This window comes from Dicentrarchus labrax, unplaced genomic scaffold (genome assembly GCF_905237075.1).
Source record: "Dicentrarchus labrax unplaced genomic scaffold, dlabrax2021, whole genome shotgun sequence".
NCBI classification, from domain to species: Eukaryota; Metazoa; Chordata; class Actinopteri; family Moronidae; genus Dicentrarchus; species Dicentrarchus labrax.
Window position 1 is genome coordinate 18,309,206 of NW_026136707.1, and position 25,051 is coordinate 18,334,256.

Sequence of the window (25,051 nt, forward strand, 5' to 3'; positions counted from 1 at the left end):
TCCTTGCTCAGTGAAGTCCTTGATTTCAAGATAGTTAAGACAGGGCCTGCTCAGCAAAATAACAACTGGAAAAACATATACAGGAGAGACAGGGACCCTGGATATATATATATATATTATCTGGAAAACTTGAAGACTTGATTATTGCAACTCCATGCAAAACTCTTCAGAGTATTGTTTTCAGAATTCACCAGCAACTTTTTAATGTATAGTACCCGGCCACGTACACACATGCATCCACAAATCATTTACTCATTAAACTGTGACTAGCAATGATAAACTTTTATTTGAAAAGTTTATCATAAATAGATAGATAAAAAGTGTTTGTATGAACTAGACATGTGGACATGGACAGAGGTTTTGCCAACTAAAAATTTAAACTACCAAAATCAGATGGAAATGGAAGACAAATTCAGTTTTATCATGTAAAACGTTGCCTCATTGTCAGCAACATTGATGAACAAAAAGGTAACACTTTATTTCAAGGAGTGTGCATAAAACTGCCATAACATCTGTCATGAACATGAAGGAATCTTTATAAATGTTTGTGACTGTTGTCGTTAATTGTTATTCTTCAATTATGCAATTTTTATTGTCAGACATAAACATTCATCAAGATTTCTTCATGGTCATGACAAGTGTCATGTCAAGGTTATCGCAGTTTCCTAACAGTTTCCTGACAGAGTCATTCCAGTGTCGTATAAACACATCTTCAAATAAATGTATTTATATATTTATATAATGTTATATTGATCTGAATATGACTTATAGGCCATGGAATATATAGTATACTATATATACTAATACTGTTATGTTTCGTCATCATTTTTTTTCTTGGTCTAACCAGGTTATTTTAATGCTATTCATTTCTACCTGTGTACATGTACTGAGTGTGTGTGTGTGTGTGTGTGTGTGTGTGTGTGTGTGTGTGTGTGTGTGTGTGTGTGTGTGTGTGTGTGTGTGTGTGTGTGTGTTTATTAGAGGCACATTAATCACAGCTTCAGGAACTCCTTGTGAATCAGTCTGTCTTGTACTGGCTGTGAGCCCCGTTCCCATTGGCTGGCCTTGCAGGGGTTGGTGGGGTGGGGGTGGTTAGTGGCAAGATAAAAGGAGCAAATGTCTCTTGTCCTGCTTACACACACAAACACACTCACCACGTGCCTGTTTGTCTGTCCGTCTGTTTTTGGGCACTAAAGAAGGGGAGAGGATCCACCATCTAATCACAACTGCTGAATCTCCCACCTGAAAATGTAAGTATACACACACACACACACACACACACACACACACACACACACACACACACACACATCCATACAAACATGTCTAATCCTATTTGAGATAGGGATAAGGATAAGGGCTCTGCTTCTCAAGAAGGGAAAGGGGGATGCATATTGAAACACTTGTTGACTGATAAGGCACTATAGAGCAGGGGGCAATGTTCATGTTGTTGTTCCATTTGAATAGTCACCATGCCAGTCATTTTAATGGGAATATGTTTATATATTATATATATATGCCTATATAATATGCCTTCTGTTCAATTCTGATTAATTTATTGTAGCAGGTGTATTCTTTAATGTGCGCCATGTTCCCGGGTTTCTGTTGACAAAGAGGCTCATACATGCTATTTATAAATGTGCCTTATCCATTAAGTTGTAAGCCGGTGTGATCAAAAAAATATTGATATGGCTCTGTTAAACAGGCTTGTAAAACTGCCCTCTGGCACACTGTTTTATGAATGAGGTCATGGTAACAGTTTATACAAAGAGATTTGTTTTAGATATGGAAATGCTTTTTACTACCTAGCTTTTCTGTTCACCTCAGTCCATAGAGTGAAAGTAAACTAAGCTATGATCAGACTGGCTTAATGTGTTGGTAAGAGGGTCAAGGGCTCATACACACATTTAAATTGTGCAAGCTTATACAAACTGTGTCAAGGAGCATGGCTTTGTGTGCAGGCTGTGTGTGTGTGTGTGTGTGTGTGTGTAATGCTACTGCTAATTCTGTAAATGAAAACAAATTACACACACAAGCCATATGAATTGGAATTACTCTAAATCAAGATTGACAATATGCAACCAACCGCTATAAATGTGTCGTGAAGGAGTATTGCAATTAAATGCCTTATATTAAATGATAATATTAACATCATAAAGCTCTTAAAAAGCTTTTACATTTGGCAATTTAGAGCTAAAATCATTCTAGCAGTTTAATCTTTACTAGTTGTACCTTTCTTAAGTATGATACATATTTTAGTTTGAGCTAACATTTTCCCAGTGTTCCTTATTCTTTCACAATGTCAGTAACAGAAATTAAAAAATAATTGGTTTGGAAAAAAGGATGGCTCAACCTCTAAATTGACTCGTATCAGGACATTTCCTTCATGAAGAAGAAATGATGCACTGCAGCTATACCTGAGATGTATTAATGTGTATGACTGTGTGTATAAAGATTTGTTAATCTCACATAAATATGAAAAAGAATGAATGGTTCAGTTCAATGGGTCAGAATACAGTTAACAAGTTCACGAGTTCATTCAGGGTGAAGTCACAGATTATTTTATTATCGCTAACTCAGATGACCTCATTCATAATTAAGCCGGTTAACTCTACAATGATCAACTCATTCCTCAATGAGTTAAACGATGCAACTTGAATACTGTGTCTGAGTGTGTGTGTGTTTTTTAATTTGTCCACTGTTTGACTTGGCATTACATTTTAATCTGAAAGAAATCACAATTAAAATTAAAATATCAACAGCATGGTGCTTGAGTTATTAATGTTTCTGTGCTGTATTCAAGTTGTACCATGGACGCAGCAGAGTTCCGGCGCAGAGGGAGAGAGATGGTGGACTTTGTGGCGGACTACCTGGAGAACATAGAACAGCGACCTGTCTACCCAGATTTGGAACCGGGGTATCTTCGTTCCTTGATCCCCACTGAGGCCCCACTGGAGCCTGAGAATTATGAGGATATTATAAAGGATGTGGAGAGGGTCATAATGCCAGGGGTGAGCTTGTACTTATGCTGGTGTTGAAGATGTCAGATTCTCTTTTTCCCTTCTGACATTTTAGATGGCTTTTCTTTTGGGGAATCATGTCGATTGAGTAATCTGATTACAATAAACTGCTTTAGTATCTCCCCTCAGTAATCACAAAAAATGATATCATATTAAGGATAAAGCAAAAGGTCCCATTATGTAAGCAGCTTTGTAACAAGGATAACCAGCAACTGTTAATTTTAATTAATTTAATAATTTATTTAATCTCATCTCAGTATAGCTTGGATGACATAAAACAGAATTATCACAATATTAGTGATACATTTAGAAATGTTAAGATGAAAGTTTTTCTATTGATATGAAATCTTACTTTACTGAGCCTTTTGTTTGGAAATCCATCCAGGTAATCAAAGTAATTTGTACCAACACTGCATATTGTACATTTAAGCTCTTCCTCTTAATCTATGCCCATGGGTATTAAAACAATTAGAGGAACTATTTACATTGTGGTTAATTTGTTAGCACGGTTGCCATTAGCAACAAGGTCCTTGGTTTAAGCTTAATTTCTTTATTGGCAAACAAACAAACAAAATCAAACTTGGAAACATGCAAGTGTATGTCTGTCTGTATGCCATGCATAAATGCAGCGCTGCATGAGTAGAGTATTACAGGAGGTTGTCAATTATCGGCAGAAGCGCCTTTAAAATCATGCCAAATATCACCGTGTCTCTCCAACACCTCCATTACATAGGTGGCAGTGTACAGTAGTCTCAATTGATGACTAACACTGGAAACCATGCAATGGGAATTCAACAGTTGTATTGTGTGTAAAGGTTTCCATTGCAACCACAAATTAAAGCGTATTATTTCACCTTTGAATGTCATTGTGGCTAAAGAACTGCCAGTCAGTGAAAATACCTTCTGTGGTCTTTGGCAGCAAACCACCTCTACTTCCAGCAACCTGTTGTGCCATGGAGTTGTCTGGAAGTGTATGTTAGCTAAAAAGCCGTGGAAATAAAAAAAACAGAAGCATTGTTTACTATTACTAAAACTGTAATTCAGGAAACAATCATTTTCACTACCAATGAAGAATTAGGGCTGGTCTTGTTTTCACATTAATTAAGTGTTGCGTGTCTTTCTTCCAGGTCACCCACTGGCACAGCCCGTATTTCTTTGCCTACTTTCCAGCTGCTTCCTCTTACCCTGCCATGTTGGCCGACATGCTGTGTGGAGCCATTGGCTGTATTGGATTCTCTTGGGTAACAAACACTTTGCTTTGTTTCTGTATCTGACTCAAGATGTCTGTAAACTTTAGTTTATATTTATATGCAGAACGTTTGAGATTTTGTGTTTGTATTTTCCGTCTTCAGGCTGCCAGCCCTGCCTGTACAGAGCTGGAGACAGTGATGTTAGACTGGCTGGGGAAGATGCTGCAACTGCCTGAACATTTTATAGCCGGGACTCACGGTCACGGAGGAGGTGTCATCCAGGTACACAAAAAGTGCTGGGTCATTTCTATAAACAAGTTGTTGGGTTGATTATGCTGGGTCATAATCTTTGAGTTATTTGAGTGTACACACACTGTTTGGTTGCTAATTCTGGCTCAAAGGGAATGTAATGGGTTAATTTGCAGCTGAACAGCTGATTGGGTTACTTTGACCCAGCTGCTGGTTTATTCATTTTTCCGCTCTTCCTTCTTCTCTGGCTCCATCTCTTGCAGTCAGAGGTTTGCACAACACATGGTGGGCAGGATTTTATAGCAAGTTATATGAATGTTTTACCTGCAGTAAAAGCATGACTTAAACTCATTTCTCTATCTGGGATTATGGGGGTGGTTGTGGTTTTTATTCTGTGACATTTATTAACTCACCTTGCTTTACTGTACTACAGGTGTCATGATAACCAGAGAGTTGTGTCAGGCATTAAAAGCATATCTCAAAACAGCTCTACAGAAGTTAAACCTATGAGGAGCAACCTGAAAAGAAAAACAAACAAAAAACAGGTTTACTATTGAACCCAGCAATGGTTAATTTTTAATGTTGGGATAAATTAACAAACATTCTGGTTTAAATGGTTAAACCCATCACTTGATTCAAACCAACCCAGCACAAGCTCTGTCCAAGAGTTACTTTTTTAGTGTCTTATTCCGTATTTCGTATTTATGCCTGTTTACTCCCTGCACAAATACATTCTGAGGCAGTCAAAGGAGTCAAACCATTTTCTGCTCACATTTATACTCTTCCGGCTTTAATTGTCTTATGACTTTTTGTAGTATTTGTACTAACACAATTTCTGTAGTTTACTTGCCAGTTTGACTTTCATAAAAACAAAGGTCTTTATACTGCCCCTAAACCCATATTCATCAACAATTTGTCTACTATTGATTTGTCATCTCTTTCTCTCCCTGGTTTACACCGGTTGAAAATTGACAGGAAATTGCCTTTTAATATGTCATCCACTGCTAGACAGAAATGATGGTGCTGGGATTGTTTCGTGTGGCAAAAGGCTAAGCATTAGTTTAGCGTTCCATTGACAGAAACACAGAGGATGCTCTCTGTGTGTGTGTGTGTGTGTGTGTGTGTGTGTGTGTGTGTGTGTGTGTGTGTGTTCATAGGATTGTGAGTAGTCGAGCATGAGAGTGCACTCTGATGACAGATCATTTCATGCCTCTTTTATTGTGACCACCTGAGTGTGAGCATGTGTGTGTGTGTGTGTGTGTGTGTGCGTGCTCATGTTTTTGTTTCTGTCCTGCCACTCTGCTTTTTAAGTGCAGCTTACCGGCTCACTATGGCAACGAATAGGGCTCTTCTCTCGGCAGCAGGGCTAATGAGTGTTGTGACAGCACATTGCCAGTCTATTATTATAAACCATATACAGGGGAAATGGGATAGTTTCAAAAAGACCCTCTGGTGACCTTAGATGTCCCTTTTTACCCCAGTTTGAGTCAATAGACAATAGACAGAACAAACAGTTTGCCTATGATTGAAATACATTACAAATTACAAAATATTACAGTCTAATTGACTAAAGCGTCAGAGAAAAAAAATGATAGTGTGTGATCATTCCACGGTTTCTTCTAGGTAAAGCTGTCAAATCACAAACTTGCAGTTTTCCTTCTAATGAATGCATTATCTTTAGTAGTGGCACATCACTACTTATCCTTAAGAGCAGCTTTTCGCTTTAGCTGGTAAAGGGAAAATATGCAGCAGGTTTCAAGGCTTTTTATAGTATAATGCTTGCTCAGTTACATTTGAAACTGAACAGGCTATATTTCACTATTACTGGTGGGTAGGAGGATGGATGACCGCTGTTAGACTTTTATGAAGACCTTATATCTCAGGGTGGTGCTCTGTAAGCAGGGAAAGGACAGGAAGTACACTCTGGTAAGTTTGGGATACGTGATTTGATGGATAGGTTGACTGATTGATCCATTCTGTGGGTTCTTAATCTCTTAAAAATCAAGCTTAATTTTGCTCTGCCTTTGCATTTGTTTTGATACAATTGACACAGCAGCCTACTTGAGTGATTTGCGCTTATTGATTGAATAATTTGAATATTTCATTGACTTTTTTGTGGTAATGCCCCCAGATGGCTCAGAAACCATGCTCCACTTCATTATGTGGCCTCAAACAATTCTCATTGTATCAGGCTGACTGGGTGATGAGTCACGACACAGTTTCTAAACACAGTGATTTTCCTAATGAGGATGTGGAGGTGTCACAGTGTTCAAATCAAAGGGAATGTCCAACAGCACAAAATGCTTGACTAAATTTTCAGCTCTATGTGTTTGTGTGTGTTCTCAAAAGGTTTGGGTGTTATTGTGTGCAAGCATCAATAAGATCACTAACATTACAGGCTAGCATCAAAGTTAATTAGAGAAAGTAAAATAGGAAAGTTAATATAGATTATAGATTATTGCTCATGTTTACAGTCATCTGTCAGACATCTTTCAATTAAGATGATACATGCTCACAAAATCAGCATTAGGCATGTTTAAATGCACATTAACATACCAATTAACTGAGTCCAGAATTGTAGCTTGATATATGATTTGTTTGCCATTCCAACAACAGCAATCAGCAGCAACCACAATTATACAACCACAACTATTTAAACAGATGTTTGACTAGGGCTTTTCCTTTGCTGAAAAAATCAGCATGACACCCTCCCTACTGTCACTGACTGGATCTATCCACCGTGGACATCGTCATTCAGGTCATAAAGCAGCTTTTCTCTACTGTAAACATCAAATTCAACTTTCCATCAGAATCAGTTTCCCAATATTACTATTATTATTTAAGAAAAGGCCATGCAGTCAAGCAATCATGCTTACATTTTTATACGTGCCTAGATGAGGTTGTTCATAAGACAATTTTGAACTGCAGCAGCTCCAGCTTTATTAGCACAGAACAACAGCCCACTTTAAAAAATCAGGTCTTTCTGAAATACTGCTTTTGTATGTATTTCTCCAACAGGGCACAGCCAGTGAGGCAACCCTGATGTCCCTGCTCGCTGCTCGCTGTAAAGCTATCCGACGAGTCCATGCTTCCATTCCTGAAAATTCGGAGGCTGATATCCTCTCCAAACTGGTGGCATACACCTCTGAGCAAGTGAGCACAAAAAAGCAATTTCCAATCACACTTATGTACTGTTCTAATTTTACCCACATTTCTGACTTGATCAATGTTTTTAAAGTTAACATGTGATACATTAGTTTATTGAATAGCCAGTGTCGTAAAACAAAATACAATACATCAGTGCACTTTCTGTGAATACGTTGACTTCTGTGAATTATCTCAAGCAACGGCAGTCCATGTGAACCCAGACCATTAAAGGTTGCCTCAATAATAGTGAAAGAGTTTTTCAGTGACTGGGTGAGACAGAGGGTCAGTCAGGCAGCAGCTATCTCTGATCAGGTTTAATACCAGGCTGACTTTGTGATTGAGTTAGGGAGACGCCTGAGGGCCACACAGACCTTTACAGGGAGAGCAGTTGTTTTTGTACTGAAGAACACTGTTCTTTCTCGTTGTACTATCTATCTGAACCCTATTATATCAAAATGATATTGACATGGACATTAACTCTCCATATGAAATCATTCTGTATCCATTAATAAAAAACTAGGTGTTGAGACATGTTTATCTTTTTACTAAAAGCAGGTGGGAATTCAACCCTGTGATCTACCAACTCGTTAACACTGAGTTTCTCACAAATGTTGAATTTCTTTCGTCCTAAGGCTCATTCCTCAGTGGAGCGTGCTGCTCTGATTGGAGGAGTGATGATGAGGAAGGTTCCTACAGACAACAGCTATGCTGTCAGAGGGGACATGCTTAAGAAGATTGTGGAGGAGGACAAAGCAGCTGGACTCATCCCTTTCTATGTAAGAAAAGACAAAACAACATCTATCCATCCAACTATCACAGACCTAACACACATAGACAGACATATTCAGCAACATAAGCGACATTAGATAGTGTTCATTTTTACATTGAGTTGCACACAGCTGTCATTGGATTTCTTTGCTACACATGTAAACATTACAACCTATTCAACTGCTAACAGACACAATGATACAATTTGCTTTTGATGCTGGTGTGCACACCCTGAGGCTTCTGTTGAAGGATAACATTGTTTCTGGTTAACCAAATGAATGTCTATCTGGTTAAGGACAACAATCTCTGTCTAATCTGGAACCACAGATCACTATCAGTGAGCAATATTCAAGAGGCTGCAATAGTCCAGCAGCTCTGAATCATCTGTGTTTATTGAAACTGATATCCAGATCTATGTTTGTTATAGTTGTGCTTGTATAAAAACAATATGTCACAGTAGCTGCAATGAATTGTATGTTTGTGTCTTTCAGTTCTGTGCGACTCTTGGCACCACTCCATCATGTGCTTTTGATCACATCACCGAGCTGGGGCCCTTATGTGAGTCAACCTTTGCAGCAGCACATATTTAATCTTTTTACTTTACAGCAGGAAAAGGGTTAAAAAGCCCTGTTGACTTTATTGGCTTTACAACACACACTTTAATTTAAGAAAATGAAATCACTGCAATTAATAGATAAATGTGAATTTATGACTATGGTTAGTAATTCATTCATCCATCCCAGGTTATTAAATCTCGATTGACAAAAGTAATTATTTTACTCTCTCTGTTTTTTGTCCATTCCAGGTAATGAGGAAAATATGTGGATGCATATTGATGCAGCATATGCTGGGAGTGCATTTATCTGTCCTGAGTTTAGGCCTTTGCTGAATGGCGTGGAGGTGTGTACAAATATGCAAACACTCATGTTAATACGGTGCATGAGCACTATAATATAGTATAACATATATAAACATATACATATATATAATATATATATATATATATATATATATATATATATATATATATATATATATATTAGTAACTGATTTAGTAATACTGTATTAGAATATTGGCAAAATGTCTATGACTCGGTCACTCCAAGAACTCTGTGAGAAAAAGGATAGATAGAGGCATATTTAATATAGTTTAAGTGTGGTCAAAAACTTGAATTGTGCATCCTCCTGGATGTTGCTGAATGACAAGACAACCTATTTCTGTTCAATTGGCTGTGAAACATCTTTCATAACATCTATGGAAGGAAACACTAACCGCATACTGATTATATCCAGCTGCTTTTTTTTGGTTTGAAAATGGCATAACGTTAATGTCAAGGAGGAAGCATGCAAGAGTGAGAAATAGGCCGAACAATCGGCATTAGTGCAGGAGCATCAATCTGCCTTTTGAGGCTGCCGAGGCAGCTGTTGCTCCCCAAGCTGTGCAGAGACGCAGAGATAAGGACAGAGTAATTTCCTGAGGCAGCATTAGACCTTTATATATCACTGTTTATTAGACACTCAAGTTCAAACAATGTTGGTGGGGAGACAGAGAAAACAGGCTTGACTGCAAAAGGACCAACTGTTGTTTAATCTTTCTTCCTACTCATAGTTAGCTTTACAGTAACAAATTTCCTTCCCATAATTTCGGAATTTTACATTTTCTAATCTTATGAGTGCAATTGGAATTTGAGAATCATGGTCTTTCTTAGAGAAACAAACTTATTTAAACCACATGCAGTAATACTTAGTAGATTACCTATACTGTAGTTATAATATATATAACATTATGAGATCAATGAAAATTATTGAACGAGGACATGAAGAAGGAAGCCAGTATTTTAGGATGAGAGTGCAGCCTTGCTGGAGGGTTGGTTGCTAGGATATGGGTGATGAGCGAGCAGGCAACCAGCCCCCTTTGAATCAGTCAGCATGGCAACTGTCAGCCAGGAGTCTGTCTCACATTCTCTCTCTGTGTTATTGCATTTGTGCAGGTAGAAAAAAGGATATTAAAAAAGATAACCAACAACAAAAAGATGAGAACCGATTAGGAAAGGTTTGTCCCTCTTTGAATGAAGCCTGCCAGGAAAGGGTTATTTTCTTTGCGCTCTGCAAGCTGTTGGCTGGATGTTCCTCTTTTGCATTTCAAATAAATTGTGCCTGCTTTAGTCTAGATAATGCTCTCAGCGGGAGTAATAGTAAATACACCATGTAGTATGGTGTGTGTATTTGCAAAAAAAAATTTTTGGCGCTAGTGTTACATGAACAATAGAACTTTTATGACCAGTTATTAAATTTCAGATTAATTTCAGACATAACATGTGTTAACATAACATTGTGTTAATTTTTGTTATTTCATACCATTCTAGTCAAACAATGTGGCTTCATTAAATTTACACTTGTCTTGTTTCTCTTTTAAGTTTGCAGACTCTTTCAACTTCAACCCACACAAATGGCTTCTTGTCAACTTTGACTGCTCTGCAATGTGGTAAGTTGCTGCCCAGTTCTGATAGTAGAGTACAAAACCCAGCAATATTAATACAAGCTGCATTGTAGTATGTCGAGATACTGTGTGACACAAAGCCCTGTTTAACAAAAGAAGGAGATTTATCAATGTTTTTTTTAGCATCTGGCACCCTTTGTGTTTTCAGTAGGTCAGAATATTTACCAATTTACCTTGGAGTGACTCATGGTCCCCATAAAGTAACAATGAGCAGTTAGTGTCATCACAAAACTGATATCCATCTACACCTCAATCATTTGCACAGTAAAAATAGAAGTACGCCTTCCATCTGCCCCTTCTGTCAGCACCAACCAAACGAGACCTGCTTTGCACAAGATGGAAACGGAGGTGTTTCAAACCTCGATATGTGGTGCAGGGAAGAGGTTCTTAAACCCTTTTTCCATTACCTCTGGCTCAGTCTGTCACTACTGACACGATACCTGTTGCCATTGATGTATCTTCCTGTTTTAGTTTTCTGGCACATATATTGAGATACACTTCAGAATATGTAGACTGTACTGTCTAGTCTAGTAGAGCATACTAACAATATGATATGACAGTATAGTATATTATAACATACTATAAATATATATCAAAAAGACCATTATCATGTTTGCCAAAGCAAAAAACTGTACTGTATGTGTACAGTGTGTGTGTTATTCTAAAATATTTTTTGTTGGATGAAATGTTCAGTGATATTTGGTGTAAAGACTTTCTGCTTGTCAACACCTCAACAGGGTGAAGAAGAGAGCAGACATTATTGGAGCCTTCAAGATGGAACCACTCTACCTGAAACACGAAAACCAGGAGTCAGGTAGAGTCATTTCACTTAGATTATTTGAATCACGTCAGTTGAACTTGGGCTCTACTGCACAACATAATGACAACAATAGTATTTGTAACCTCGTTTGCTGTTCACATTGAGAGAAAGCCGGTTAGTGTACTCCTTTGAGGCACATTTCCGATTAAATAGTAACTGCTGAAGCATTGCACCAAAGTCTTAAAATCAGCAGTGTAGTGTAGTCTGAACCACAAAAACACAGCCATGATGGTGTATGTCTGACAACCAGATAGGAGTGTGTATGTGCGTGTGTGTAAATGTTATCTTCTGTGAGCCAGCTTAAAAATATCACAATTCTATTCTGCATGAAGTTAAGTTGATGTGCTGTATTTGTGACCTGATTTAATTAATACACCCTATTAGCATCATGCATTGTACTTAACTTTTAAAAAATCTGCTACTGCTGTGTGTGCTGGTGTACATGCTCCTAGCCTGCAGATGGGTTCAGATCAGCACTATAATTTGTCTGAAAGACAAGCAGACGGAGAGAAAGACAAACAGCTACCTCCCCCCACAATGAGGCACCTTACAAAAGCTTTCGCTCATACAATCTGGAATCTTCAATCTAATTAGAGGTTATTAGCACCAGCTAAAATGGGCCTCCATTCTGTAGAGATGAGCTGTCTGTAGCCAGTGGTCTGTGTGGACTGACGGTAGGGGTGGACACAATGACAGCAACACCTGGACAATGGAACACAGTCCAAACAGCTTTACAATTGATCCTTTTCTGAAGCAATAATGTTCAATGTCAGAAATGTGTTAATTTGTCTTTCTTTATTCTTGTTTTTGTATAATATTGAATTAGGATCAAATGACGAGGCACACTGTAATTGGTTATAGAGGCATTTGGCCAGACTTCAGGCACACTGATACTGGAAATAGCTGCATTAACAATGTACACTGACATTTTTAACAGATTCCTGAACTGTTTTTCTTTCAACAGGGCTGGTCACAGATTATAGGGTAAGATTAATTATTATAAATATTATTAAGTCTATTGCAAAAAATAACCCATTTAAACATAACCTAACTGTAACTGTTCTCCTTCTCTGTCCCTCCTCTGTCCTGCAGCACTGGCAGATTCCACTGGGAAGAAGATTTCGCTCACTAAAGATGTGGTTTGTTTTCCGTTTGTATGGACTTAAAGGCCTGCAGGCTCATATACGGAAGGTAGGACACCAACTGAATGCTCCACTCCACTCAGTTTTGTGTATCTTTGCCTTTCAAATTCTGGTTAAAACTCTAATAGAAACTAAAAGCAAATAATTTCTGCTTTTAGATCCTTTTTTTATTCCTTACATCCCATAACCCAACATTTTCACAAAGAAATCACCTTTATTTTAAAAAATACAAAACTCCAGTTATATTATCTGAACACATTTAACACACAGTCCTCCAGATCCAAACACTAACAAGCATAAGTTAACACAGATAAAATTCAATTTATAGGTAGTTATTGATTCATGACATTTACAGTAGTAGGCTATATATTTATTTCTCTAACCAGCGCATAATGGTATTGAGTGGTGTTTGTATACATGCAATGGCTTTAATGAAGCACTACAAGTTAAATGTATATAGCAGTATAGTGTTTAATATTTTTTGTGCTAAAAGGAGTTATCAGTGTTGGATTTGTCTTTCCAGTTGAGGGAAAACGCAGAATTATTCAACAAAATTTGAATTAGAAAACAAAAAAGGCCAACCATTTGTTATTAGTAATATCAAGGTGGTAATCCTGTCGCGTTATTAACTTAATCCAAACCCTTCCTTTCTTGTGGTTTCGTTATAATTGACTAAAAGATTAGCACAATACTATCAGTGGTGAGCAATCTGGCTTCCCTTCATTTCCCTCTCTATGTCTCATTCCTACTCAATCCTGAGCCTGAAAAGAAAATAAATAAAAAATGACACAATCACCAATGCCTGGTCTTTATGGTAAATGCCATCCCCTTCCTCCCTCCCACACCTCACCCCACCAAATCCTCCTTACCACTAAAGTCCCTTCACTGCCCTCATCTCTGCCTCCATCAGCCTTTCCTGTCAGTCATATATGCCTGGTCTGTATCTTCTGTTTATAACAACATTTTCCTACAGTGCTCCTCCTTATCCACCCATGCCCGTCTTTTTCCCTTCAGAGTTTCTTCTTGATGCTTCACCCCTGCATGCCTGTCTCTACCCCTCATATTATATATATATATATATATATATATATATATATATATATATTCCTCCCTCCAGTCTGCTCTGTCAATCAAATGAGCCTGTTTTGTGTTTACTCTCCATTTTAAATGAAGCAGAAGCAGCACTGATCCCTGCAGCCATAACCCATGACACACTTCTCTACTGTACATCCGTCCTCTAGATTAGATAGAACAGTTTAAGTCTTGTTTTTGGTCCTTTGTAGCTATATCTTGTAGAGACAGACAATATGTTATTTTTTTCTTTGTAAGCACTTATCCCCCGTGAGCAAAAGCAGTTGTAAAATGAAGTATTTTAATGACAAATGCATGTAGACTCCTACGTAGCATAGTGTAATAAGAAAAACAGACATCAAGGTCATTACAGTATATTAGCTTGTAAATACCTCTGAGTGATGGTGAATTACAGGCTGGGAATGAGGAAATAACATTGTGGTCAAACAGTTGGTCATTCAGACCATTGTTTAGCTTCATTAGAGAGGCAGGAAAAGGAGCTGAAGTCAGTCCATATAATTGTGATTAGAGTTGGTGATGCATTCAGTAGGCTCTTTGATCATAAGTGGATAAATTTTGCTGTGGAAGCATGTTTGATTATACAGTGCCATTTTAAAAATTATACCGCATGAACATTTGCTGAGAGCAGACTTTGATACACCGAGAGCCTCCTAGGGAGTGCTTCCCACCAAGATGTGTACTATCCCTTCTTTTAATCAAATGTGTTTGATTCAGATGTGTTTACAGATGGTTACATTTAGTCCATAGTAAGGCTATGCTTCTGGGTTTTGGTAGAAAGGTACAGTCTGAACTCGAGGGGAAAAGTCTTGTGAACGGTGTGACTGATCGCACTGTGCCGTGTAATGATACAGCACTGCCATCTAGTGAAAATCCTACAAATTACAGATGTTTAGTATATTTGCTTTGACTATTGGCAACATGTCATATGAAGGGCAACGTAATGGTTTAAAATAGACATTTTTTCCAGCAATTCTCCATTGCACTGTATGTAAACTATTATATTTATTATTTGGCATCTATATTTATTATGCCAGGTCTTTAACCCTCTGAGTGAAGATCTGATTAAAACAAATTGACATTAAGAGCAGTGCAAGTGTACTTTGATCTACATGCACTGTATATGATTGGTCAATTTTACAAACGGTGTGTATTATAATCTGTGTCTTGTCATTATAGCAAGTGGACTTGGCCAAGGAGTTTGAGAGTCTGGTACGGGCAGACAAGAGGTTTGAGATCTGTGCTGAGGTCATCATGGGACTGGTCTGCTTCCGGCTCAAGGTAGCAACATCCAACATCATAGAACTACAATAACTTGATAAATCCAGTGTGGTACTTTATAAAAAAACCCTCATCCTGTTCAACCTAATTCATACCCACTGTAGATAGATCACAATAGAGAAATACACACATATCTGAGACAGGTAGTTAAAAAAATATATATATATTTCTCTTATTGTTTTTAGTGGCAATAGAAAGCTGAGGTCTGTAAGTTATACTAATAATATTGAATATGCTGTTTCATAAGGTGACATACACAGGATTTCTATATTGTACTGGTCCAATCTTTCTTACACATATAACCTACCTTTCAAAGGGCTAAATAAGCATGTAAAATCCATGTGTATCTCCCTTATCAGGGTATGATTAACAATCATGCTCATTGTTAAACACAGGTGACATTGCAATTCTGAATATAGAATATAGAGTGAATATAGAACCCCCTTAGCAAGCATTAGCAACAAAAGCATGGTTGTTGTAAACCTAAACAACTGTATTCCTTCCTTGACCCCTCTGCTCAGGGCTCCAACGAGCTGAACCAGAACTTGCTGAAAAGGATCACTGAGAGCAGGGAGATCCACCTGGTGCCTTGCCAGCTCTCTGGCCGCTTTGTCCTGCGCTTTGCCATCTGTGCACGCTCCACTGAGTCACGTCACATCCAGCAAGCATGGCGGCACATCACTCAGCTGACCTTTGAGCTTTTGCAGGAGCCCAATCATTGACCAAAAGTCGAGGAAGGAGCTGTCCACTCTGATGCCTAAATGAGGACCAAAGTTAGGACAAAAATTGAGTTTCATGTTGCAGATGTAAAATGTCATAAAGGGAATGAACAATGATTTCACAGCTCAATTAGCAGTCAGGTGTTTCTGTCTGCAGTTATCCTGTCTAGTAAGCAGGCCATTAATAACTTATAACAAAAAAACCCAATGTTCAAAGGAAAGATGCAGGTTCCAAATATTACATTTTCTATCTGCAACTTCTTCTTCCATTGACTTAGCTTTTATCTCTTAGTGTTTAATGAGCATGTTATCGTCCTTATCACAATGCACCCATCCCCATGCAGACTTGTCTTTACTGTTTATGCTGCTTATGTGTCTCCTGTGTGTAAAATTTGGGCTGGGGTGAATTCAAGATTTGGTTTGGTAGGTTTGGGATACATTTCTTGAGTTCTGCATTGAATGTATTGCACATTGTGTGTGTGACAGATTTTTTTTTAGTCCATGTGCGTCGGCTATTTTCTGTGGGTGATCATACAGAAACGTCTTTTTATGTGTATGTGTAGTGACACACTTTAAGTGAAGGACTAGAAATAAATGCATTGTAATAGTGTGAGGAAGATGAATTAATCACATCACTTGGCTATATATTGTATGGGGTCCTTCACAGAGATTGAGGTTAAATAATTCTAACATTGCTCCTAGTAATCAGGATGAACCCCTTTTATAAGTGCATTAATTTATTTTTGACCTTATTAGAAAAAAGTAGTTGTATTTAATATAAATAATGGCAGGCAATGGCCTATCAGAATTATTATTTTTTACCATAAATCTTATCTTATTAATCTTATTAATCTGTACAGTGTCTTATGCACAGATGGCCAGTATTACCCAAAACTGTAGCAAAAGACAATCACTCTTTCACTGAAGGTCAGTTGGATGAGAATTAAAGTATGCTACTTTTTGGGTACACAGGACCACTATTTGTTTCCTTCTCTCAATCATTACAATTATACTGGGAATTTATTAGTGACACAGACTTAACATGATTGCCTTGTACTGTATAGTATTTTGTATTTTATTTATTTCAGGCAGAAACAAATGAACAAATGACTAGAGTTGAAAGAAATTTAAATCTAAGTCAATACATTCAATATTCTGAGTGCACACTGTCTAACACTGATTCTGTGTGCCAATACAGTAAGGTCATTCAAGTGTACCATTGTGTTTAAGAGGAATCCAGAATCGTTTATATTCCCAACATATCTCTCATCGTATATGTTTAACCTTTAGCATCAAGATTTAAGGCATGATGCTGTCATGATGAACACATGTAGTTAAAAAAAGAATAGTGTCCTCTCTGTTGTCCACATGCACAATATGTCTTGTCGCTATGGTTTTTAGCTCGCTAATCCTTCACATTTGTCTGCCAGGAGATATGTAAATCTGTGGCGTGACATCACCAAACCTTGTTGTTAATTCATATGATTGTGTCAGTCAGCTGCTGTTGCTGATCCAGGTGTTTTCTTTTTGGCTTGATTGTGTGCTGCATGCAATGATATAGGTTTATTTTATTAAAGTGTACTGTGGTCTGCATAGTCTCTGGATGTAATTTTTTTAAAACCTCAAGGATAACAATATATCAGTGATTTGATTGTGTGCACAATTAGACTAGTTTAAGAGCAGAAGGGTGAAGCTGAGGAACTGTAGGCGACAGCAGTGGTTCCCAAAGTGGGTGCCACAACACCCTGGGGTGGATTGAGATCAATATTTACCTTATCCTTTTTCATTTGTGGCACATTTTAATAGTTTCATCACGCAAAAAATCCATGACAAACTGCTGGATGCAATCAGAGGTTATGTTTCCCAGTATATTATAGTATAGCCTGAAAGTCCTGATGTGCCTCTACTGCAGTGTACTCAATTGAAGATGACAGGCAAACACACACACACACACACACACACACACACCACCAACCAACATGCTGTGCTACTCAGCCTCCACTGAGCATCCTAATCCCTGAGGACAAAGGCCGATGTTCTATAAATACAGATGAGGATTCAGTATTAGAGGTTAATTCTAATTCCCCTGATTACTGTTCAACAGTAGTGGCCTGCTCATTCACTTGCTGAAGTGAAGCTAAATTAAGATCATTCTGAGAGCAACCTTATGATACAAGACCCCAATAGAACACTGTGTTCTCTAAATGCAGGACTACTTGTGGTTCCTATATTCTCTAAAAGTAGAACAGGAGCCAGAGCCTTCAGCTACCAAGCTCCTCTCCTGTGGAACCAGCTTCCAGTTTTGGTTTGGGAGGCAGACACTCTCACCACATTTAAGAGTAGGCTTAAGACGTTCCTCTTTGATAAAACTTATTGGGCTGGCTCAGGTGAGTCCTGAACCATCCCTTAGTTATGCTGCTATAGGCCTAGACTATCGGGAGATTTCCCATGATGCGCTGAGCTCCTCTCTTCCTCTCTCTCTTTCTGCACTCAATCATGTTCCATTAATGCATGTTCTTGTGCTTTCTCGTCTCGCAGGTTCTCATGGATCCTGGTGGTGCCTCCTGCCATGGTCCTGCTTGACTGCCACTGCTAATATCACTGATATTATTGTTAGTATTATTATTAATATTATTATTACTAGTTACTATTATTACTTTAATCACTGCTCATTGTCCCCCATCGTTATCTTCTTCATGTTCATCACCATCAGTCACTACACTGTAAATAATTTTCCTGGCAGCAGGGACGCCAGCAATATACACATACATATATACATATATATATTTTTTTACGGTATTCATCCATCAAATGATTTTACAGTAGTAGACGGTATATTTCTGTATTTCTATAATTTAAGGTAAAGAGCTGGCAGCAGGGATGCCAGCAATATACTGTAATTATACGGTATGCATACTGTAAATTGACTTTACAGTAGTAGTCTGTAAACCAGAAATACAGTATTTCTGTATTCAAACTGTTAAATGATTTCACAGTCTAATACAGTAAAAAAAAATAAATGCAACATATTTCTATGATTATTTGGAAATTACAATAATATTCTGTCTAACCTGTTACTTTAACTTCTCAGTTTACTGTAGACAGACACAGTAGATAATACAATAACTCAATTTAGCAGTTTCTAAAATATCAGTCTAAAATGCAATCAATATTAGAACTGCATTATTCTCAGGGCTATAGACAATTGCTAAAGAATTTTTGTGAATATTGTGCAAAATAAGCAATAAAAACTTAAAGAGAATCAAAATAATTTATTTCAAAAGGCAATATCAACATGAATACTGAATACTGCTACTTTCAAAAAACGGAAAAAAAGAAAATAAGAAGAGATTTCGAGTAGCAAACAGAAACAGCCTAGAAGTGTCTGCTTTAGACTATGGTGATAAACTCAAATTCTTAAATTGCTTGTCAGAGTATAACCTGCTTGTCAGGGCATGACCTATAGCTGACTTTTTGGGCCAATGTCAATATTATTTAACACTGTAAAAGACAATAAAATCAGAATGTCTTGATACTTACTGGGTCACACTATGGGGTCGTATACTATAACCCTGAAGAGGAATTATTCTTTGATAACAGGGCGTTTCCTTTTAAATTGAATCCCAAATCATATGTAATTAGTCTCATATTTGACACTTTGACGGGCTTTTATTTTGAAACCAGTTCTGAGACGCTATTACCGTAAAGCTACTACAATCACGTACATCAAAAAACTGGGTCGGCTGGCTTGACTGTCGTTCACGATGTGTCGGCTGGCTTGACCGCAGTCCAAGTGCTTGCTCATGGTGGTACTGTTGGGTCTCTGTAAATAATGTTATAGGGAGTTCGGTCTAGACCTGCTCTATTTGAAAAGTGTCCTGAGATAACTTCTGTTATGAATTGGCGCTGTACAAATAAAATGTAATTAAATTGAAGAATAGCTGTAGACTAGCGGACTTACGCTATAGCAGTCTAACATCTAGAATCATACAGCGGGTCAAGAAAATGCGAGGTGATATGGCCTGTCTGTTCAGACTAAACTGTAATGTGATGGGACACATGGGACATAACAATGCTCCCAGTTCAAATTCTTACAGTAGTGTACTTGACCTATAACCCATATGAATAAAATATGTGCTTTTACTTCAGTTATTGAGGGAAATGTCAGTTCTTAAATGCACACAGAGGGATAGCTGCAATGTAGAGGAACTCATTGTTGGTAGATTGCAAATGTAAAAAAATGTTTGGTTTATTCCTCTTTCACAAACAAAGAAACAATTCATTTCTTATCTGTTTATGTATACAATTATTTATTTATCTGTTATCATGGTTATCATTTTTTATGTGCTTTTTTTCATTAGTTAAACTTTGTAAGATTTTCGATATGAGAAAAAGCCGTTTTTCCAATCAGATTTGGAGTATTGCAGTACTCCACAGTAGAAGCACAGCACTGAAAAATGCCATCTTAATGTCAAAGACTACATGTAAAAGCATATGAAAAAGACAACAATACATAATTTATTTGCAACGACAATATCATTTAATAGAAAACATTAGTCCAATAAAATAACTGGATTGTAGAAAAGTCATGGCAAAGGTATAATACTCTTCCTTTAGCGGTAAAAGTTGTACTTTATACAAAATGAACATAAAGATCTATTTAGATTCAATTAATGTGCATCTCTGGTATTGACCTAGATGACTGGAAATATCCCCACACAGACTCCCTCAGGGAATTTGTTGATGTGGGCAGCTTTTTATGGCATCACCATTACTGGCTACTCTGGATGGTTGTCTCAGCCCCCAGATGCTTTTAGAAATGCTGTATTAGGCCAATTGTGATTAAACATTTATGTTAGCTCTTTGGGCCTTTGATACAAGGCAATGTAAAGCTTGTAAAACCACAGGAATATTTGCTGTGGTGTAGATTAGTGTCACTCACCCTCAACCTACTGGTGTATATTTGTGTATCATGAACGCCACTGCCACACAAATGTGTTCCCAGGGACAATTACGGTCTCTAGGGCTGCAGTTACTTAGTTTGCCCACAAGAGGTTGCCATTACACATGCTGTCACGATCGAGGCTGTCACAACTTCCATCAACTGAAAGCCATGCAGTTGTCATTGGATGACCCACTTTCCAAAATATGCTCTTGATACTTACACCAACAGATATACACTACATGACCTGCTCTTTGCATTGCCAGTATGTCTTTGGGTTAAATACACCACTGTGTACTATGTAAAGACACTGTTAGTAGGTTTATGTGTTGAGTGTCACTGTTAGTAGATTATAGTAGCCCACCTTCTCCAAGCAATGCAGCTGAAAGCAGATAAACCTTCAGTGCTATCCAACTGATGAGAGTTATCCTCTTGAACAAACAAAAACAACTGAACTGCTGCTAAATATCTGTGCTCAGGGGTGCAAAACTTATTTGCCTGTGTAAATGTTCACTCTTCTGCAGGTTTGCTCTTGATAATCTGTAAATGATGATACAGTATTTAGGCTTACCACACTGTAGGCACACATGACCTCAGCATAGTCATGCATTATATTTGTAGGAACAAGAAGACTGTCATGATTTGTAGTCAGGCTATGCAGTGAAGTCATGTCAGTATTTTCTATCTATTTTAGCATTCATGTTTTATGAGCTAATCTTTTATCTTTATCTATACCCTCATGCAGTGCTGATCTGCACTGTATGTGGCTGTTCATTTCTCTGTTATCGCTGTAATCAGTGTTTTATCAAGCTTCATCTTGTCTTTGAGCTCCTTGTTTTGGTTTTTCAGTATATGTTCACTCTCAACAGCCTCATCAGTGTAGTTTTGGGCCACAACAGGCAGCTGTTTTTCCATGAAAAAGACTCTAAAAAGCCCACTTCACTCCTGCCCAGCACCAAACAGCAGACAAGCAGTTAGCAGTAGCTGGTGATCATAGCGGAGCATTAGCAGGAGTTGGTGGACAGTAAAACAGAGCTACAAGGGAAGTGAATGTTGGACTTACTTTCATTGGTTGGCCAGACACACAAATCTGAATAAATGATAACGTTGCTAAAATCAACTCACAGTAATCATGTGTCACTGTTGTGGTCAGACCTTGCCCCCAAGTGGCCAAAAAATCAGTTACTGTAGGTTTAATGAATATGAAGCGATTGGTGTCTCTGAAAATGAAATGATAACTTAAAGATCCCCTCCAGACATGTACTAAGACATATAGAAATAGTCTCCTTGGAACAATAATGTGTGTCTGATTGTTTTTTTTCTGCAAACGGTATAATTTCAACATTAAAATCCTTAAAACAAATTTCAGAATACAACATACAACTATGCTAATTTTGTTGATTTCTGAAGTATTCCTGCTGGACAAAAGATGTCCATTCTCAGTGTAAGTGCACTGGTGGCTTCAAGTTTCTACATCACACCCCTATAGACTGATGCAACATGAATTAGTTAGCATTTTAGCACATTTGATTTGCTCGTCTCGAAGCCGTCCAGTGTGCTTTGACGTATGGATTTATATGATAAGCTGAAGCCATCTGGTGTTGCCATCAATAGTTGTATTGATGTTTTTTTGACAGACCACATCCATTGGGCCCTTAGTTCAACGTAAGTGCTAAATTGAAATTAAACAGGCAGAAGACAAAATTAGCTTAACATTAGTGTTAGCATCAGAAAGTTAGCAAACACACAAAACAGACTCAAAACTTATTTGACACAAATAAATGCAATTAACATACCTTGTTGCAACTCTCGACTGGAGCTAAACTCCCCTTATAGTCTATAACTCTCCCTGTTTATTAACTTCTCACTGTAAAGCGTTACTGCATCGTTTACGTTTTCTGTCAGTTTCCGTTCTTGTGTGCATATATACAGTCAATGGTCAAATGTCCTTTTAAAATAAAACTTCCGTTTTAACAGGAAAAAAACAAGGTAAGAACAAAAATACATTAACATAGATTTTTTACACGAACCATACTGTATTGGGGTCATATACATTCCCTCTCTGATTTGTTTTCTTTTGCCTGGCCCTAATACTCTGTTATAGTTTTTTAATGGGTTTTTGGTTAGATGCCTGACATAAGATACCTGGTTAACACAAGCTTAAAGCTAAATGAGACTACAGAGGTTGTCAAGGACATTAAACTCACTAATCCACCTTTACAGCCTTGATGGAAGTTTAGTTGGTGGTGAAGTTGAAGTCAAGTGTAGTTCATTTAGCCTAATGTTAGCTTTTTACTTCTAATAATTGCATTTACGCTTCAAAAAACAGTAAAGTTGTGTTCATTTGTGAAGATTATCTTGCTAAACAAAATGTGTAAGTACCTAAACCTAAAATCCAAATTCAAATGGAAAAACCCCATTGGCTTTTTGTCAAAGGAACCAGCATGATGCTGAGGGTTGGCCTGCAAAAATATGTCATCTCTGCAGCTTTCTATAAACTGCATACAGACAAGTTTTCAACTTAAGCTTTCTAATTTTCAAAACAAGCAATGACTATACGAGCTAAAAGTACTAACATGGTGCTTTAAGCCTAAAAGTGTGAGGCTCTTCACATCCATATTGGACAAAAAATGAAAGTCCTTAACAATGCAAGATAATGCATAAGGCATTATTGGAGTCCCACTGTTATAGTCTAGTCCAACACATGATGTCAGCTCTGCTGTTTCTGCACTTTACTCGGCAGGCTCCATACATCTGTCATTTGAGGTTAGTTGTTGAATGCTTGCCACATAGACGTTTTCACTTGGGAGGCATCAGATGGGAAAACTGAATCTGAAGTCTCAGCTGCACTTAATACCTCAGGGATCATCTTACATGGCAGCATTTAATGCCTCTTGTTGAACTGTGCACTGATTGCTGTCACACTAATACTTACAATACTATTAGGATAAGTGTTTCCTTTTTGCTAATTCAATAGTAGTGTAGTGAGTGTTATTTCACAGCTTTAGTATGCAAGAGATATGGGCTTGTGTTACATCTTTCCTTGGTGGTTCTCTCTGTAATATCAGTGGCAGAGGAGAGGGTTTTCTATACTATGTAAAAGCCTATGTCAGTATCATAAAGACAATTGCCCTCACAGGAGGTAGACCCTGACACAGGTTGGAGGGTGAGGCTGGGTTTGAAGTGCACCAGCCCACACATTAATGACTTGATGGGACCATTTTATATATTTTAATCAATATGACACAGCAGAATGGTTTAGTACGTATGTATGATGAGTGTACAATATATGCATCTACTCTTCTGATATCACATTAAGGGCTTCAAAACTGAGATACCACACGGGTTACAACATCCTAATACTAATACTGTTTTATTACCAGTATATTAACTTGCACTACATTGCTCCGGTATCTTTGATTGTATAGCATGATACAGAAGTAAATGCATTACGATAGTATTGCCGCAGAATAGGATCAATTTTTATACGCCATAAAAGAATTACAGAATAGATTAAACAAATTACACTGGATTTATATTGTGGTTTAGAGGGAGAGTGTGTAAAATAAGAAAATACCTGCACAGTGGAGAGGCAAAATGATTCAGATAGAAAGCAAACAAGAAAAGAGCAAGAAATCAATTGAAAGGGAGATAGATATATCGGAATTACAAAGCCATGGGTCTTTCTGTGGATTTGAAGTGCCTCTGTCCTCTAATTGATCTAGCCACAACACGGCCACAACATTTCCTTCCTGCCTTGTGGCAGACATTCATGGGGGTGTTTAGTGCATTTTGAAAGCACAGAATCAGACACACATACAATTAGCAAGAACTTCTCTGGGCAGCTTTCCAAATGACAGCAGACTATCAACAGTCTTAATGTATAGTTGGTAATGTTGTGAGCTACTGCAACATGAGACGTCATTCGCATAAGGGCCTCTGCTAAGACAACTTACTCTTTCACTAGAAAGGTGTCATGTTCTCACATTTTAAAGAGGAGCACCACACTAAAACATGTTTTTTTTTTGGCTGTAAACTAAATTAAAAGACCATGCTATGATGAAACGCGTCAATGCTGGTGTTAAAAATGACATTATTAACGAATCTATAGTAGTTTAGCAACAACACAGCCGCTAGCTCAGCTAAACATTCACATGCCATTCACAGAAACATTCAGGTCAGTG

General features: G+C 37.7%; 2 protein-coding genes across 2 annotated transcripts in view; both read left to right on the forward strand.

Annotated features, from left to right (window-relative positions):
- Positions 1-25,051, forward strand: part of entpd3 (ectonucleoside triphosphate diphosphohydrolase 3) — a 125,005-nt gene that overhangs the window by 87,331 nt on the left and 12,623 nt on the right. The gene's annotated exons all lie outside the window — the stretch shown is intronic.
- Positions 1,112-17,516, forward strand: ddc (dopa decarboxylase). The gene is made up of 14 exons (XM_051406851.1): positions 1,112-1,250; positions 2,804-3,011; positions 4,148-4,261; positions 4,373-4,492; positions 7,478-7,612; positions 8,239-8,382; positions 8,866-8,932; positions 9,180-9,274; positions 10,792-10,859; positions 11,612-11,688; positions 12,659-12,678; positions 12,787-12,885; positions 15,105-15,206; positions 15,728-17,516. Exons 2-14 carry the CDS (start codon positions 2,811-2,813, stop codon positions 15,926-15,928), a joined length of 1,443 nt encoding a protein of 480 aa, XP_051262811.1. The 5' UTR covers positions 1,112-1,250; positions 2,804-2,810; the 3' UTR covers positions 15,929-17,516.

Coding starts and splice junctions, on each gene's coding strand:
- ddc (XM_051406851.1), top strand. CDS start 2,811: ATGGACGCAGCAGAGTTCCGGCGCAGAGGGAGAGAGATGGTGGACTTT. Junction 4,493..7,477: donor ACGGAGGAGGTGTCATCCAG/GTACACAAAAAG, acceptor TTTCTCCAACAG/GGCACAGCCAGTGAGGCAAC. Junction 12,886..15,104: donor TGCAGGCTCATATACGGAAG/GTAGGACACCAA, acceptor TTGTCATTATAG/CAAGTGGACTTGGCCAAGGA.